Source organism: Mastigoproctus giganteus, chromosome 1 (genome assembly GCF_048544385.1).
Source record: "Mastigoproctus giganteus isolate SK-2022 chromosome 1, ASM4854438v1, whole genome shotgun sequence".
Taxonomy (NCBI): Eukaryota; Metazoa; Arthropoda; class Arachnida; order Uropygi; family Thelyphonidae; genus Mastigoproctus; species Mastigoproctus giganteus.
The window spans coordinates 205,788,969-205,803,373 of record NC_143575.1 but is presented as its reverse complement, the minus strand read 5'-3'; the positions used below and the strand labels follow the sequence as shown (position 1 = coordinate 205,803,373).

At 35.5% G+C, this 14,405-nt stretch overlaps 1 protein-coding gene across 3 annotated transcripts in view; it reads right to left on the bottom strand.

The window, feature by feature from the left end:
• The window catches only part of Vha100-1 (V-type ATPase subunit a family protein Vha100-1), a 207,513-nt gene that overhangs the window by 28,141 nt on the left and 164,967 nt on the right, over nucleotides 1-14,405 (bottom strand). For 2 of the 3 annotated variants that reach the window (XM_090375724.1, XM_090375730.1), the window contains exons 16-17: nucleotides 8,945-9,052; nucleotides 2,655-2,901 (exon numbers count right to left, since the gene is read on the bottom strand). In XM_090375724.1, coding sequence (XP_090231850.1) covers nucleotides 2,655-2,901; nucleotides 8,945-9,052 — 355 coding nt within the window. Of the gene's footprint in view, nucleotides 1-2,654; nucleotides 2,902-6,601; nucleotides 6,627-8,944; nucleotides 9,053-14,405 lie in introns of all 3 variants that reach the window. The other variant, XM_090375739.1, reaches the window with a different exon arrangement.

Sequence of the window (14,405 nt, the reverse complement as noted above, 5' to 3'; positions counted from 1 at the left end):
AGCTTTTACTTTTTTTCAACCTCCTCCACCCTCTTTCTGCTCTGCTGATCCCCCCAAGGGATCAGATCACAAGTACCAGAATACCACTGTCAGACTTCTGATTTTATTATTATTTATTATTATTAGCTATAGGGTGCAAGGAAGCCTTTGGCTGGCTGCACTAGCCAAAAAAAAAAAAAAAAAAAAAAAAATTCCCTGAGTTACCCTGAGAGAGAGAGAGAGAGTCAAAAGTAGAAGGGAATCACCAAGAAAGAGAAGAATGATGATATCCAGCTCAGGACCCTGGGTATGCCAAGCTCATACTCACCAGATGTGAGCCTCATATGGTTTCTGCAACCTAGAGTTCTAAATTTTTTTTACAAATTTAGAACTCCAGCCCCTGGGGTTAATCTCTGCTCTTAGAAGTTTTCTTTTTTTCAATACACTTTTAAGTCGTTCTCTTTCCATACCTTGGTTTGGAAAGAGAACGACTGGTGGCACGCTCAGACAGGGTTTCCTACCAGTAGTGGCCTGCTTCTACATGGCCAGGAACAGCTGGGAGGAAGCCACCTTTCCAAGTGATTGCAGCTTCCTGGCCAGTCAAGCAACATATATGCAGCTCTCTTGATAGAATTTTTCTTCTTCACAAAGATGACTGGCAGAAATGAAAGAGACCTCAGGATCCATCCCAGACAAAGAAACATTACCAATGTCTTGCAAAATCCTCATATGGTTTCTGCAACCTAGAGTTCTAAATTTTTTTTTACAAATTTAGAACTCTAGCTATTATCATTATTAGTTTATTTCTGAAGAAATATCCCTTTACCACCATCCAGCTGGGGAGAGAAAACAGGCTACATCACAATATGAAATACAATATTTACATATTATATACAATTTATGGATGAGGGTAATCATAAAAAAAAAGAATATCATTTCAATACATGGTTGTCAAACCATTAACATTTGTATGCTTACTGCAAGCATTAAATTTACACACTCTTTAAACTATATGAATATAGTCCAGTATGAGACTCCTGGACCCAAGAGGTTTTGCCTGACATAAATCTACTCCCAAAACAATATTTTTTCATGGATGTTTTTAGTAAGTGGATCTCAGATAGTGTTGTTGCTTGGCTTCTTCTGATGAATATTTCTATGCTTGATGAAGACAGTATGAGTATCTGCAAAAATGGGAGCTCTAAGGTTTGTCATTTTTCTGATTCAGAAGGTCAATAGGTAATCTACTGTTTTATCTCATTATATTTTGTTCTTCTTCTCTCTCTCTCTATGAATGGTAGATATTACGTTAGATTCCCTAAGGTAAGAATTTGTTTATTTCCTGGGTGGTCCATAGTTGGTATCTTATTTTCATTTTAGGTCCACAGGTTGGTGTCTTACTTTCATTTTACAAGACAAGCGACCTAAATCAAGGTTAAATTTGTTCAATAAAATTTTAAAATTGTTTAAAATAGATCAATGTTTGCAATTTTATAGTTTTACACCTTTACTGGAACATATGGATGTAATCACAGCCCCACCCCATCTTACCATTCTCCTATGTAAAAAAAAAAAAAAGGCTATTTGCAGTACCACTGTATAAAAAAATAAAAATAAAAAACACAGATAAATAAAAATTAAAAAAGAATAACATTAACAACAATAATAGTTTTTAGAAATTAGAAAAAAACAAGTTCAGGAATATCAAAATCACATATTAAGTAGAAAATAGATTTTAATAAATCAAAAATTTAGCTTCAGCCATGTTTTACTGATTAAGTAGTTTTAGTAACATTCATTAACCTTCATTTTAGCTTCAGAAGAAGGTAGCAAGGTAGCTTCTGAAATATCAGGCAAATCTTCTCCCCCCCCAACTATACCCATGTAAACCATAATTTCTCTAATAAATTTCACACAATAATTATGCACAGTCTTGCATTCTTTTCAATTCTATGGTCACATTCTCTTTGATATCATCAATGCTGAAATATTAATTTTCATTGACGCATTTTTCAACATGAGAAAAAGCCATAAGGACTACAATCCAGTGAATGTCCAATTCTCTCCTGCACCCTTTTGACAAACATCTTACTGAAAGAAGTGAGTGAAAACACTGTCATAGTGAAGAACTCATTCTGACAAAAACTTCCATTTGTGCCAAACAGAATCTATACTACTTTTAAACTTTTCAATTCAGTCCAAAACTTTTGTCTTAGACAAAACCACATCTCCATAAAAGTTTAACATCTAAATTGTCTCAGTTAATACTGAGTAATTCCTTTTAAAAAAAAAAAACAAAACAAAAAAAAAAAAAAAAAAACCCAAAAAAACTCATTTACTTATTATATACTACACAAAGAAAACTATGTACTACTTCCACACAGTTAGTGAACAGCAGGCTCAGTTGTCACACAAATATTGTTAATGCACAATAAAATAAAATGTATCACAAGTTGTCTCTATAGATGACATTCAGAATCATCTATATTCCTACATTAATTTACACATATTATATGCACATATTATGCCTATAGAAACACCAGTATATTAGCACGTAAAAAGAAGGAAGAGGCATTTAACAAAAGAATTTTAAATCTTCATGTTAAAAAAAAAAAATAAAAAAAGGTTCATATATTTATAATACTTCCATTTGAATATATGTAAATACTACTTACGTGCATGAGCCAAACTTAAAGCCCAAAGTCTTAAATATGAAGCTGTGTGGGATACAGAACCAAGACAATACTCAATAGTGTGGATAGACTGGTGAATGAAGACATCGCCAAAGTTAAAATCTTGCTCTTGGCCATGATCAGAAGGTGGTGGCACAGGAGGGTGATCTTTTAATGCTGAATCTTGATAATTTTTATCTCCACTTCCTTCAATATTAGCCTCTTCATCTGGATTTTTCTCAGTATTCATCTAATAATATTAGTATATATATCAGGGCTACATCTGTTTTAATTCAAAGATTCTCATATATAATTAAAAATGAAAAAGAGAACAACAAAGCTTTATCCAATAACTTAAAAACAAGGAAATATACACACTATAATTTGCATAGTACACTGCTAGAAAGCCCAAGGAGTTTGCTGCATCAGCAAAAAACCACCCATATCCCATATTTCTCTTTTTTCATAGATATATCCAGTAGGCCTCTAAATTTCTCAAAACCATTAGCATGGAGATAACTTTCTCTAAATGATAACTGGCAGAATTAGTGCCTCCAGTCATAACACATTGTGGTGTAATGCCTGAGATGCCTACCAATTTCTTTAATTCTGAAAAAAGAAAAGTTTGAATTTTTAAAATTCTGCTTGCAATATAACAATGATTTTACATTTCCTAATGAATTGTGATACTTATTAAATGTAATTATTTATTTTTGAATGAAAAATTGAATTATGTGGTGTTTTTCACACTTTTTTTCAAAATGTCAGATCTTTTATTAATTCTGTTGGAACTACAACAACAAAAAATACACTACAAGCATAAAATTTAAACATGAAACTATTAGTCATGAGAATATTCAAAGTAATGCATGCAGGCACATACAAGGTATGGCTATTAAATAATGAGACTGTTGCAATAAAATAAATATAATGAAATATTTCATACTTTACAAGTTATCACTTTCAAAATAATCGCCTTGGGCTGGCACACACTGTTCCATGCATTTCTTTCAAGCACAGAAAGATTTTTGGAAGTCATGTTCTGTAAGCCCTTTTAACACTATAGTTCTTTTTTCTGAATGTCTTCAATGGACTGAAAATGGGATCCCTTAAATACACTTTTCAGTTTAGGGAAGAGTAAAAAAAGTCACAAGGGGCTAGGTCCGGCGAGTAGGGTGCATGTTTACACACATGGATTTGTTTTTTGGCCAGAAACTGGCAAACAGAGAGAGTACACCATGTGCCAGTGCAGTGTTTTGATGGAGCATCTAATCATTATCATGCCTAAATTTTCAGTTAAAATTTGTTCAACCATTTCTTTGTTCAGACTGAGTTCTACTGCAAACCTTCTGATGCTTAAATGATGATCAATTCTAAATGTCCTTACCTGGTTCACATTTTCATCAGTTTTCATGGATACAGAGTGGCCTGTCATTCATTGCCTTCCATTCTCTCTTCCTTCTAAAAATCTTTTATGCCATTTACACATACGAGTTCTTGACACAGTATCTTCCCTGTAAACTTGATGTAACAACTCATAACTTTTACTTGTGTTTGTCTTTAGTTTGGTTAAAAATTCAAGGTTGTCTTTGTCCAATTCTTTTGTTTGTCCTTTTACATTGCAAACTGCAAAAACACAACGTAATGAAAACCTGTCTCATTCCAAATGGAATGAACGTGTTTGAACGTGACTTGGCAGACAACTAGGAAAAGGTTAAAGGTCAACTGCTGTGCCTCTGTTTCACAGGTGCCACTTGATGTGTAGTGGCTGCACACACAGTCATGTTATTTAATAGCCACACCTTGTATTATTATTATATTTTGCCGATTTCACTAAAAATTGTGTAAACAAAACATTTCATTTTACAAACTAATGAAGTAAAATTTTGTGTTTACTAGAAAGCTAGACATATGAAGAGCTGCTAATCTCAAACTGGAAATTAGCAAGCACTGGATATTTTTCAGGTAGGCACATAAAGACCAAAACTACCTGCCAGATTAATAATTCATTGTATGCTCCCTGATTCTAGTATCATCTTATTAGTATGAAAATTTCCCCATCATTCATTTACTATTCCCTCTAACGTACCTGTCAAAGCTCTGTAGCCTATGTGTTAGAAGTCTCTCCTCATATAGTAGTTTTTTAGCCAAACTCACTAGCACTGCTTGCCTTTGGATCTTTTTAGAAATTTTTTTTTTTTTAGGTGTGCCCCTATACTTGTACAGTAAACGGCCTCCGTAGCCGAGTGGGCAGGAGCGGGAGTGCAGTAGCACACGCTCTTTGAGTAGACCGGGGTTCAAGCCCCTGACTGCTGAATACGGTCGATCTGCCAACCCGCACTGGACCAGCGTGGCAGATTATGGTCCATTTCCCTCAGCATGAATTGTTGAGGAGGCTTCCACCCTGCAGTGGGTTGATAATGGCTGCACTTTACTTTATCTGCGGGGGATACATTCCAAGACCTACCGTGGATGGCTGAAACCGCAGATATAAGCGAACACCTGATGACCCCATATATAAAGTGATTTTCTTGTACATACATATCTATAATAAAGTTTAATTGATAAATTAAACACACAGTAAGGCATTACCAACATTAAATATGGTAATAATAAAGTGCAGCAGACTCTCGATTTACCAGGATTGGATTAACTGGGAAGCGGATTAACCGGGACACTTCAAGACTCCAAATAAAAGAAAAAAAAAATCAACCAGAAATCATAAAATTCAAGTACTAACTAGAATAGGCATAAACAGATATTTTGCAGGTCGCAAATAAGCAACAAGAAATGGCGTTATAAGTCGTCAGTGGAAGATTAGTATACCTATTATCTTGCAACCCCTGCTGTCTTCACACCTCTCACTCAAAAAAAAAAATGTTTAGTTTGATTTAGTGTGTCACATCGATTTTTGTGTTTCGTCGCACTGCAAAAGGGCAAATTTCGTTTAATTATTTGTCAGGGTTGTCGGTTTTTTTTTGTTGTTGTTTAGAAATCGTGAAAATGATGGGCAAATGCAAGAGTTGCTTTCAAATTAAACAAAAACTTGAAATTATTCAAAATTTTGGAAACGGTGCATCTGTTAAATCTCTAAAGAACCATTATAATGTTGGTGACCAAACTGTACGCGACATTGTAAAAAAATAAAGGGAAGCATCATATTAGACATGCAATTAGTACATGTTAAGTTTTTTCGTTTTTTTTCCCGTGGAGAACCGCAGATAACTGAATCAGCGGATATGGGGGCACAACTGTATATATTATTCCAAGTTTAGTCTCATAATCGTTTTATACAGTGGAATTATAACCTCTATCTTCACAAGAAATTTTTAAATAAATCAACAGAACAATGGACTCCTTTGCTCCCACCACACACTGCACAGAGAATCTCATGTCTTCCAGTATTGTAAACTACAAATCTCTTTCTTCTTCTATCATTTTTAACTCAAATCCCACCCAGTGTACAAGTTATTTTGGGATTTTTCCACTTTTCTGACCATCTCTGAAAGCTTATTTAAGCTGTCCTGATACAGTACTGATTGATTATTGCCATTATCCACTCAGTCATCACATCTGAAACTTTTGACATCATGATCTGAATTTCTTCATCAATATCATTTAATAAAATCAAAAACAGGAATGGTCACAAGAATAGAGACCCAACTTAAAACAATAAAGACAGAAAGAAGTGGTTGATTTAGGGAAGAGAAGAATATAATCAGGAAACTTGTTAGCTCATCTAGTGGGGGGGAGAGAGAGAGAGAGAGAGAGAGAGAGAGAGAGAGAGAGAGAAAAATAATGAATTCTCAAGTTCCATCAAAGGACCTTGAAACTCTCAGTTTATCACCATTAGGGCAAGATGACATACACCTACTCAAGTTTCTGCTGCTGAGTTAAGTATACATGTGAATTATAATAATAACTTTTTTGGGTTGGTTGTGTCTGGTTACTATTATTACTGTTGGTTGGGGAACTCTGACAATCCTACAGGTGTTCAAGGATTGCAGCTTTCTGGAGATCCATGTAGGCATTCTCTGGGAGGCCTATTGCAGCTAGGTTCTTCTGGAGGCTCTTTGGCACCATGCCAGTAGCTGACCTGGTGATCAGGATGTTCATTACTTGTTCCATATGCCACATTTCTTTGATTTCTTGTCTTAGGTCTGTGTACTTCCAGATATTTTTCTTATAGGTTTTCTAGAGGTTGCTTGTGTTGGGCACTGCTATGTCAATCAGGTAGGTAGCCATTTCCTTCCTGTTGATGAGTGTTATGTCCAGTCTGTTGTGCAGGATTGCCTTGTCCATTATTACGGCATGGTCTCAGTACAGTTTGTGAGTAGGTGTCTAGTACAGCCTGATGTTCATACCTGTAATATGGTGCACATTCTTTGTTCAACTGGTATTTTTGTGCTTGCTTTTGATGTATTATCCTGGAAACCTGGTCATGTCTGTGAGTGTACTCTATCTGAGTGATCATCCTGCGTGATGTGCTGGATTGTTTGTGGAGCCAGGTGGCATCAACAATGTGTTGCCTGTTACTCTGGGATCCTTGGTGATGTATTTTCTGTAGTTCCTGGTGTTGATTACCTGGCCTTGGATGGGAAGCACAAGTCCTTCAACCTTGGGAAGGAGCCTCCTGCTCATCGGCCATGCATTGAAAGCTATCTTAACTATGTAGTCGCAACAAAGATCATTGTAGTGTCTGCCATAGTGCCTTCTTTGCCAATCTTTCTGTCTTTGTTTCTTCTATCTGTGTGAATGGGGTCTCCTTGTATAGGTTGAGTGGTGTGTGCCATTTGTCTACCTTTCTTCTTCTCATTTAGGGAGACAGAGAGTGATAATAGATTCTAAAGTCCCATCAAAGGACCTTGCTACTCTCAGTTTATCACCTTCTTTTCTTCTTATTATTATTATTAGTAGTAGTATTGGAAAATGATGCAAGGAAGCAAGCTAAAAAACAGGAACCACCTCATCTGTCCACTCCTTATAATAATGTTTTATTCTTCCTTAAATTTATTCAAACTACCCACTTTCACAACACCAGATGACAGTTTGTTCCAACAGCCAATTACTCTCTAGCTGAAAGCAAACTGTGCAAATATATTCTGCAGCCACCCATTTTCAATTTAAGTTTATGTCCCTTAGCGTGTATTGTCTGAGAAACAGCAAGAATACCATCTTTAGGTTTACTCAACCCATTTAAAGCCTTAAACACTTTAATCAGTTCTTGCAAGTGCCTAGTCTCCAAGCTCTGCAATTTTCAGAACTGGTCTACTGCATTAAGAGTACCCCTTGTTCTTGACTAATCTGGTTGCTCTTCTCTGCATTCATATCAAGAGAAACACCTTTTTTAAAATGAGGCTTCCAGACCTGTATGCAGCAATCAAGATGCAACATAACCATTGTCTTATGCAATGGGATAATCACCTCCTTGTTCCAGCTAACAAATTTCCTGTATATTATTAACAGAACCCCATGAGTTGTTCTAGTGGGTCATCTGCACTGCTCACAGAATTTATTTCAGACTATAATATCCCCTGGGTCTCTTTCTTCACCACCTTCAGTGTGGTACCACTGAAGCTGGTGAAGAAATATGCAGTATCTTGCATTTACCAATGTTAAACCTCAATTTCCACTTCTCAGCCCATCTACTTAATTTATCTGTCTTGCTGCAGTAGTATGCTTTGATTCCTGTCATGGACCACTCTCCCAATTTTTGCATTATCTACAAACAAATTTAATATACCTTCGTCAATATCATTAATAAATATTGTAAACAGTAAGGGGCCCAGCACCAAGACAGCATTAATCCAAGAGCTGTCTTGGTGCTGGGCCCCTTACTGTTTACAATGTTTTCAATGCTGTACCCATTTATAACCAATCTGTCTTCTCCCACTCAATCATCCCTTTATTCATAGCACTAAGTTGCCTCTAATGTCCCACTTTATATAGAAGTCTTATGCGGAACAGTGTCAAAAGCTTTGTTGAAATCTAAATATATGATACCAAAATTATTGTTTGCATCCAGTTCCTTTGCTACTGGTGTGGGATCCTGTCAGACCAATCTTAATCAGATTGGTCTGACAGGATCCCACAACTTAAAAACCTGTCCTGAAGTACTCCTTTAAAGGATTTCATAAACCTCTATTTTTACGGAATTCCTTTTTAAATTCCTGGAAGGCAGAAAAAAAAAACAAATTTGCATTTCTGCTGTCATTACATTTAAATTCTTTAATTCAAACTCATCTCAAACAAATATTCCTAATGTATTATTATAATGAATAAAGAACACATACCAGTCGTGGTCGTTTGAGCCATTGACGATGTAGCAATATGGGCTTCACAAGAAGCATCCATGGAACACAGATAAAAGCAATTACAACCAGAAAACCTTGAAAGCCAGGCTGAAATTAACAATGAATAAGTTTGTTTAAGTGGTAAATACAGTTATATCTATTAATATATTATAAAAGTATGTTTCCCACATATTAACTAGATATAAAATTAATTCTAAGATATAAAATTAATATTTTTTTTCTTTGAAATTTTCTGTTTTAAACCTCAAAAAATGTGTTAAGAATTTGAGTTCCTTGATTATATGCCTTGAGTACTGCGTACAGGTCTGGAGGCCTCATTTTAGGAAGGGTGTAGATTTACTTGAGCGTGTACAGAGAAGGGCAACAAGACTGGTGAGGGGAATGAAGGGATCCTCTTACCAAGAGAGGCTTAAGTTCTGCAAATTGCAGTGGCTGGAGACTAGGCACCTGCGCAGTGCTCTGATTGAGGTATATAAGACCTTGAATGGGTTGAGCACGCTGAATTCTGATGGGATCCTTCCACTTGTTCAGATTACGAACCTAAGGGGGCATAAATTCAAATTAAGAAAAGACAGATGTAGAATAGATGTGCAGATTTGCCTTTAGCCAGCGGGTGGTTAATTGCTGGAACAAACTTCCATCTGTCGTGGAAGTTGATAGGTTGAATAAATTTAAGGAGGAACTGGACAGGCATTTGGAGGGAATGGTGTGATTTTTTTTTTTTTTTTTTTTTTTGGCTGATGCTGCATAAGCTCATACATTTGCTTTCTTGCATCACATGCCACTACTACTACTATTATCCTTCTGATTCAACAATTATGTTAATTTTTTTCAAGCACATGAGATACCCTACCTTACCATTAATATCTGGACACCTGCATATCTACAAATCTTTATTTACAGGAAAACCAAATGCATGCTGAAACCTTTAGCCCTTACCACAACCTCCAGTCTCCATGGAATGCTCTCTGCCAGTTTTTTTTGGTAAACGTTCTCTGATATTTTCTGCCATTTGGCTTTCAAAGTGTTGTTTAATACCCAGTTCATTCCAGAGGTTCTCTATAGGATTGAGGTCAGGGCTATGGGTTGGCTAGTCTAACTTTTCAATGCTCATGTCCTTAAACCAATCCATTATAATAAAAAAAAAAAAAAAATAGCCCCAGATAATTATGCTGCTCTGCCATACTTCAATGTCAGGACAATGCAGTCCAACAGGTAGCTTTCTCCGGGTATCCACCATACCCAGGCATGACCATCAGACAGACCATGGACTATGATTTGCCACTCTAAAACACAACTTTCTATTGGTCTGTAGTGCAAGAATGACAGATTTTATATCAAGCTAGACAGCATCTGGAATTAATCAGGATGATTAATGGCTTGTGGACAGCTGCAAGACCGTGGTAACCCATATCATGCAGCATCCATCCTGCAGACAGTACTGGTGTTGACGTATCCCAATTGTCGCACAGAGGGCATCTGTATGCTGTGACAATGCTAACCTGCATTCTGAGTAAATGATTCTTTGCAGGGCCTTCCTGTCACATCTCTCAGCTTCAGAAGTTTTCCAGGTTATTTCATGATGGTTTCAGCATGAGTCTGCTTCCATTTGAAGATCACATCAGCAATCGTTGACCTAGGTGCCTTCAGTGCCTTTGATACATCACATACAGACCAACTGCTTATGTGTTATTTCTGTGCTGGAAGTCTTAATCCTGTCAATCACAGCATCTTGCATTCAGAATTGTAATATTTTCTCCTCAGAGGCCTCTGAGCCTCTCAGAATTGTAGTTGTGTCTGACATGTGATGTTTGGGTAGGATGTGACTATATTAATGGAGGGCCGTCCAGATATTAAAGAACCAAAAGTATATTCAAAAGTTTTTGGATTTATCTTGACACAGCAACACAAATGATGGTATGGCATTCTGCCCACTAAATGATGACAGTTTATGCATCTCCTCAAAATAATCAGATTGAGTACCCATTAGAATTCTAGTGTAAAGTAAGATTTTAAAGTATCAATTTGCATAAGTTTTATTAATATTTCGAAATAAAAAAATTCTGAAACAAAAAATGCAGAGAGCAATCAATGGGCCGAAAATGCAGAATATTCAGGAAAACCATTCACTGCCAGATCAGATGAAAATACTGTAAAAGTGAGTTCATTTTCCAAAATAAATTTGTTATCCACAAACTGATGAACAACTGGGACCCTTAGGAATCCCAATACATTTTCACAGAAAAACTTTCAATGAATTGTGACAAAATCTGTGCTTCCAATTACCCCTATGGTAAAGAAATGATTGCACTGATGTGCTTTGGATCCCTGTGATTTTTTTTTTATTTCTAAGGATAAAATTTGAATTAAAAGGGATGAGAATTTAAAGACAATTTGGAGATCCTACAAATATTTGTGGGCCATACACACTTGGCACATGCAGTGATTTTTTTAAAAATCAGAATACATACCGCAGTGATGTTTGTTTGTTTGTTATTTAGTTTTTAGGAGCATTAGCAACTAAGGCCATATTGCTCCGGGATATGCGGTGGTCATTCCCTGACCTTTCCGCATCCTCTGTATTTGGTGGTGATGGGCTCGAACCCCGGTCTAATCAAGAAGCATGTGCTACGCACTGCTGCTCCTTCCCACCTGGCTACGGAGGCGCCTACCGCAGTGATGGCTAACCTGGCAGCATGCATGCCACATGCAGCTCTTGTTAGTGAAACACTATCATTGTAAAAAAAAAAAAATTAAAAAAAAAAAATAATAATAAAAAAAAAAATAATAATAATAATAATTAATTAATATACAGTTTAAATTCCACTTTTAATGTCAAACATTATAAAAATGTTGAAATTTGGATTTCAACACGATGGGTACTATGGTTCATATTTATAATTTTTTAGCATTAATTTAATTCATATAAAGCATTAGTGAGTTTCTGGCGCCTCTGTAGCCAGGAGCAGCAGTGCGTAGCACACGCTTCTTGATTAGACCGGGGTTCGAGCCCGTGACCACCAAATACGGAGGATGCGGATAGGTCAGGGAATGACCACCGCATATCCCCGGAGCAATATGGCCTTAGTTGCTAATGCTCCTAAAAACCAAAACAACAACAACAACATTAGTGAGTTTCTCATAATGTTGACAAACTTATTTGCAACCTATATTGAATTTTTTTATAAACATAAATTGTTTATTATTATTATTATTATTAAAGCACACTTAGTTAGCAAAAGCATATCAGTGGCAGGGAAGGTTGATTCAGCAACTTATGACTGCATGTGATATGTTTTCGACGTAGTTATATTGCATGCAGTAGGTAAAGGTTAGCCACATCCTGGTTATTGCTTAGTACATCTGAGTGACAAATTTTTACAAATTTGCCCTTTAAACTTGTAAAATCTTAATTCTGTCTGCAATTGGCAAAGATACCTACTATATAGCGGCTATTATCAGTAAACACAGTCTGTATAGTAATCCCTCAAGTTACACGAATTTGAATTATGTAATGTTATGTTAATGTGATTTTTTCGAAAATTTGGTTTTAATGAATTATTTTAATTTGTTGTATGTAATAATAAACATTCATACTTGATTTTAAAATATATAATGAGCTATAATAAAGTTATATAGGATTATAGTTAAAAATAGAAAGAGTTGTCCTTTTTGCACCTGTATTTGTTGTTTAGAAAACCCTTTACAGTGTTAGTTTAAACTACAATCTAAGCCAGTGTTATTTCTATCCCATTTATATCTTCAGATTTTAATTTACTGATTTACCTGTTTTATTGTTTGTGTGTGTGTTTCTAAAAGCATCAAAGAAAATGAAGGTCTTGAAAGAAAGGCTTGCTGTAGTGAGAAAATATGACAGTGGAGAAAAAATGAAAGACAAAATTAGTGATTGGAGTAAGTGAATGAACACTGTACAGTTAGATACAACAACGATAAAATTAAAGAATTGTGTAAAAGTGCCACACATATGAAAATAGCTTTAGTTTCTGTCATTCAGCCAGCATTTATGGAAAAAATGGAAATGATGTTAGGTTCATGGATTAACATCAAAATCAATAAAAAATATTCCTGTTTCTACACAGGTGATTCAAGATAAAGCCCTAAGCATTTATGAGTCTTTAAAAAGTGATGAACCCAGAGGCTAAGTTGTTTAATACTAGTGTCGGATGGGTTCAGAAATTCAAAGACAGCCATAGCTTCCAATGCATGCCAAGCCAAACATTTGTTTCCATTGAAGAAAAATCTATCTCCAGTTTCAAAGTGGCTAAAAATCAATGCACTCTTTTGTTGGGATCTAATGTTGCTGGAAATTGCAAGTTAAACATTCAATGGTTTACCACTCCAAGAACCCAGAACTTTAAAGAGTATCTCAAAAGCAGACTTACTTGTTCACTGGAGGTCAAACAAAAACGGTTGGGTCACAAGTGCTTTGTTTGTAAGATTATTTATTTTACCAATATACTTATTCCTGAAATTAAAAGGTATTGTGAGAGGTCAAAAGGTTCTCTTTAATATTAATTGATAATGCACCAGGACATCTGCAGACTGCTGGAGACAATAAGGACATTAAAGTGCTATTCTTGCCACCCAACCCACTAATCCAAGCTTTGGATCAGAGAGTAATAAAAGCATTCAAAAGTTACCTTCAAAGAATATTGAAGGAAATTATGAGAACTGGATGAAAAAGAAAAGGAAAATGTTTAAATAATTTTGGAGAATTTTAATATTAAAACAGTTATCAATGTCGGAAAAACCTGGGCCGAAGTAACACAGAGTTGCTTAAATGGCACGTAAAAGAAACTTTGGCCAGATGCAGTAAGGGATTGATTACAATTGTGAATAAACAATTTGACAAACATTGAAATTGTTGGTCTGTAGGTCTGACGAAGTAGATGAAGAAAATGTTGAAGAATTGCTAGAGTTCCATGTTAAGATTTAACCAATGAAAATTTAAACGAGTTATTAGATGCCGAACAAAAAGAAGAATAAGAAAACAGAAAGAATGTGCAAGCAACAAAAACTTCAACAATAAGTGGACTAAAGCTTTTAAACATTTGGAATGTTATTCCAAATGTTTAAAATAATCATTGAAATTGAAAATAATCCAATGAAGAAAGAAGTGCAATGGTTTCAAGAACTGATGAAGGAGGAAAATAATTTTTAAGACATTATGTGATGGACATGACAAGGAATTGAAAGAAGGGTATTTCATTAATAAATTCCAGGACAGAACATTAAAATGCAAGGAAACTGGATGAAGTTCCACATTTCTGATGTAGAAAGCTCCAGTACAGTTCTAGTTCCCTTTGTTCTTCAATATAACAGCAGAACTATATAGGTCATCTCTACCTGTCCCCTCCCCCTGAAAAAATATATAAACAATATATATATATATATAGTTTATATATATATATTTTTTTAT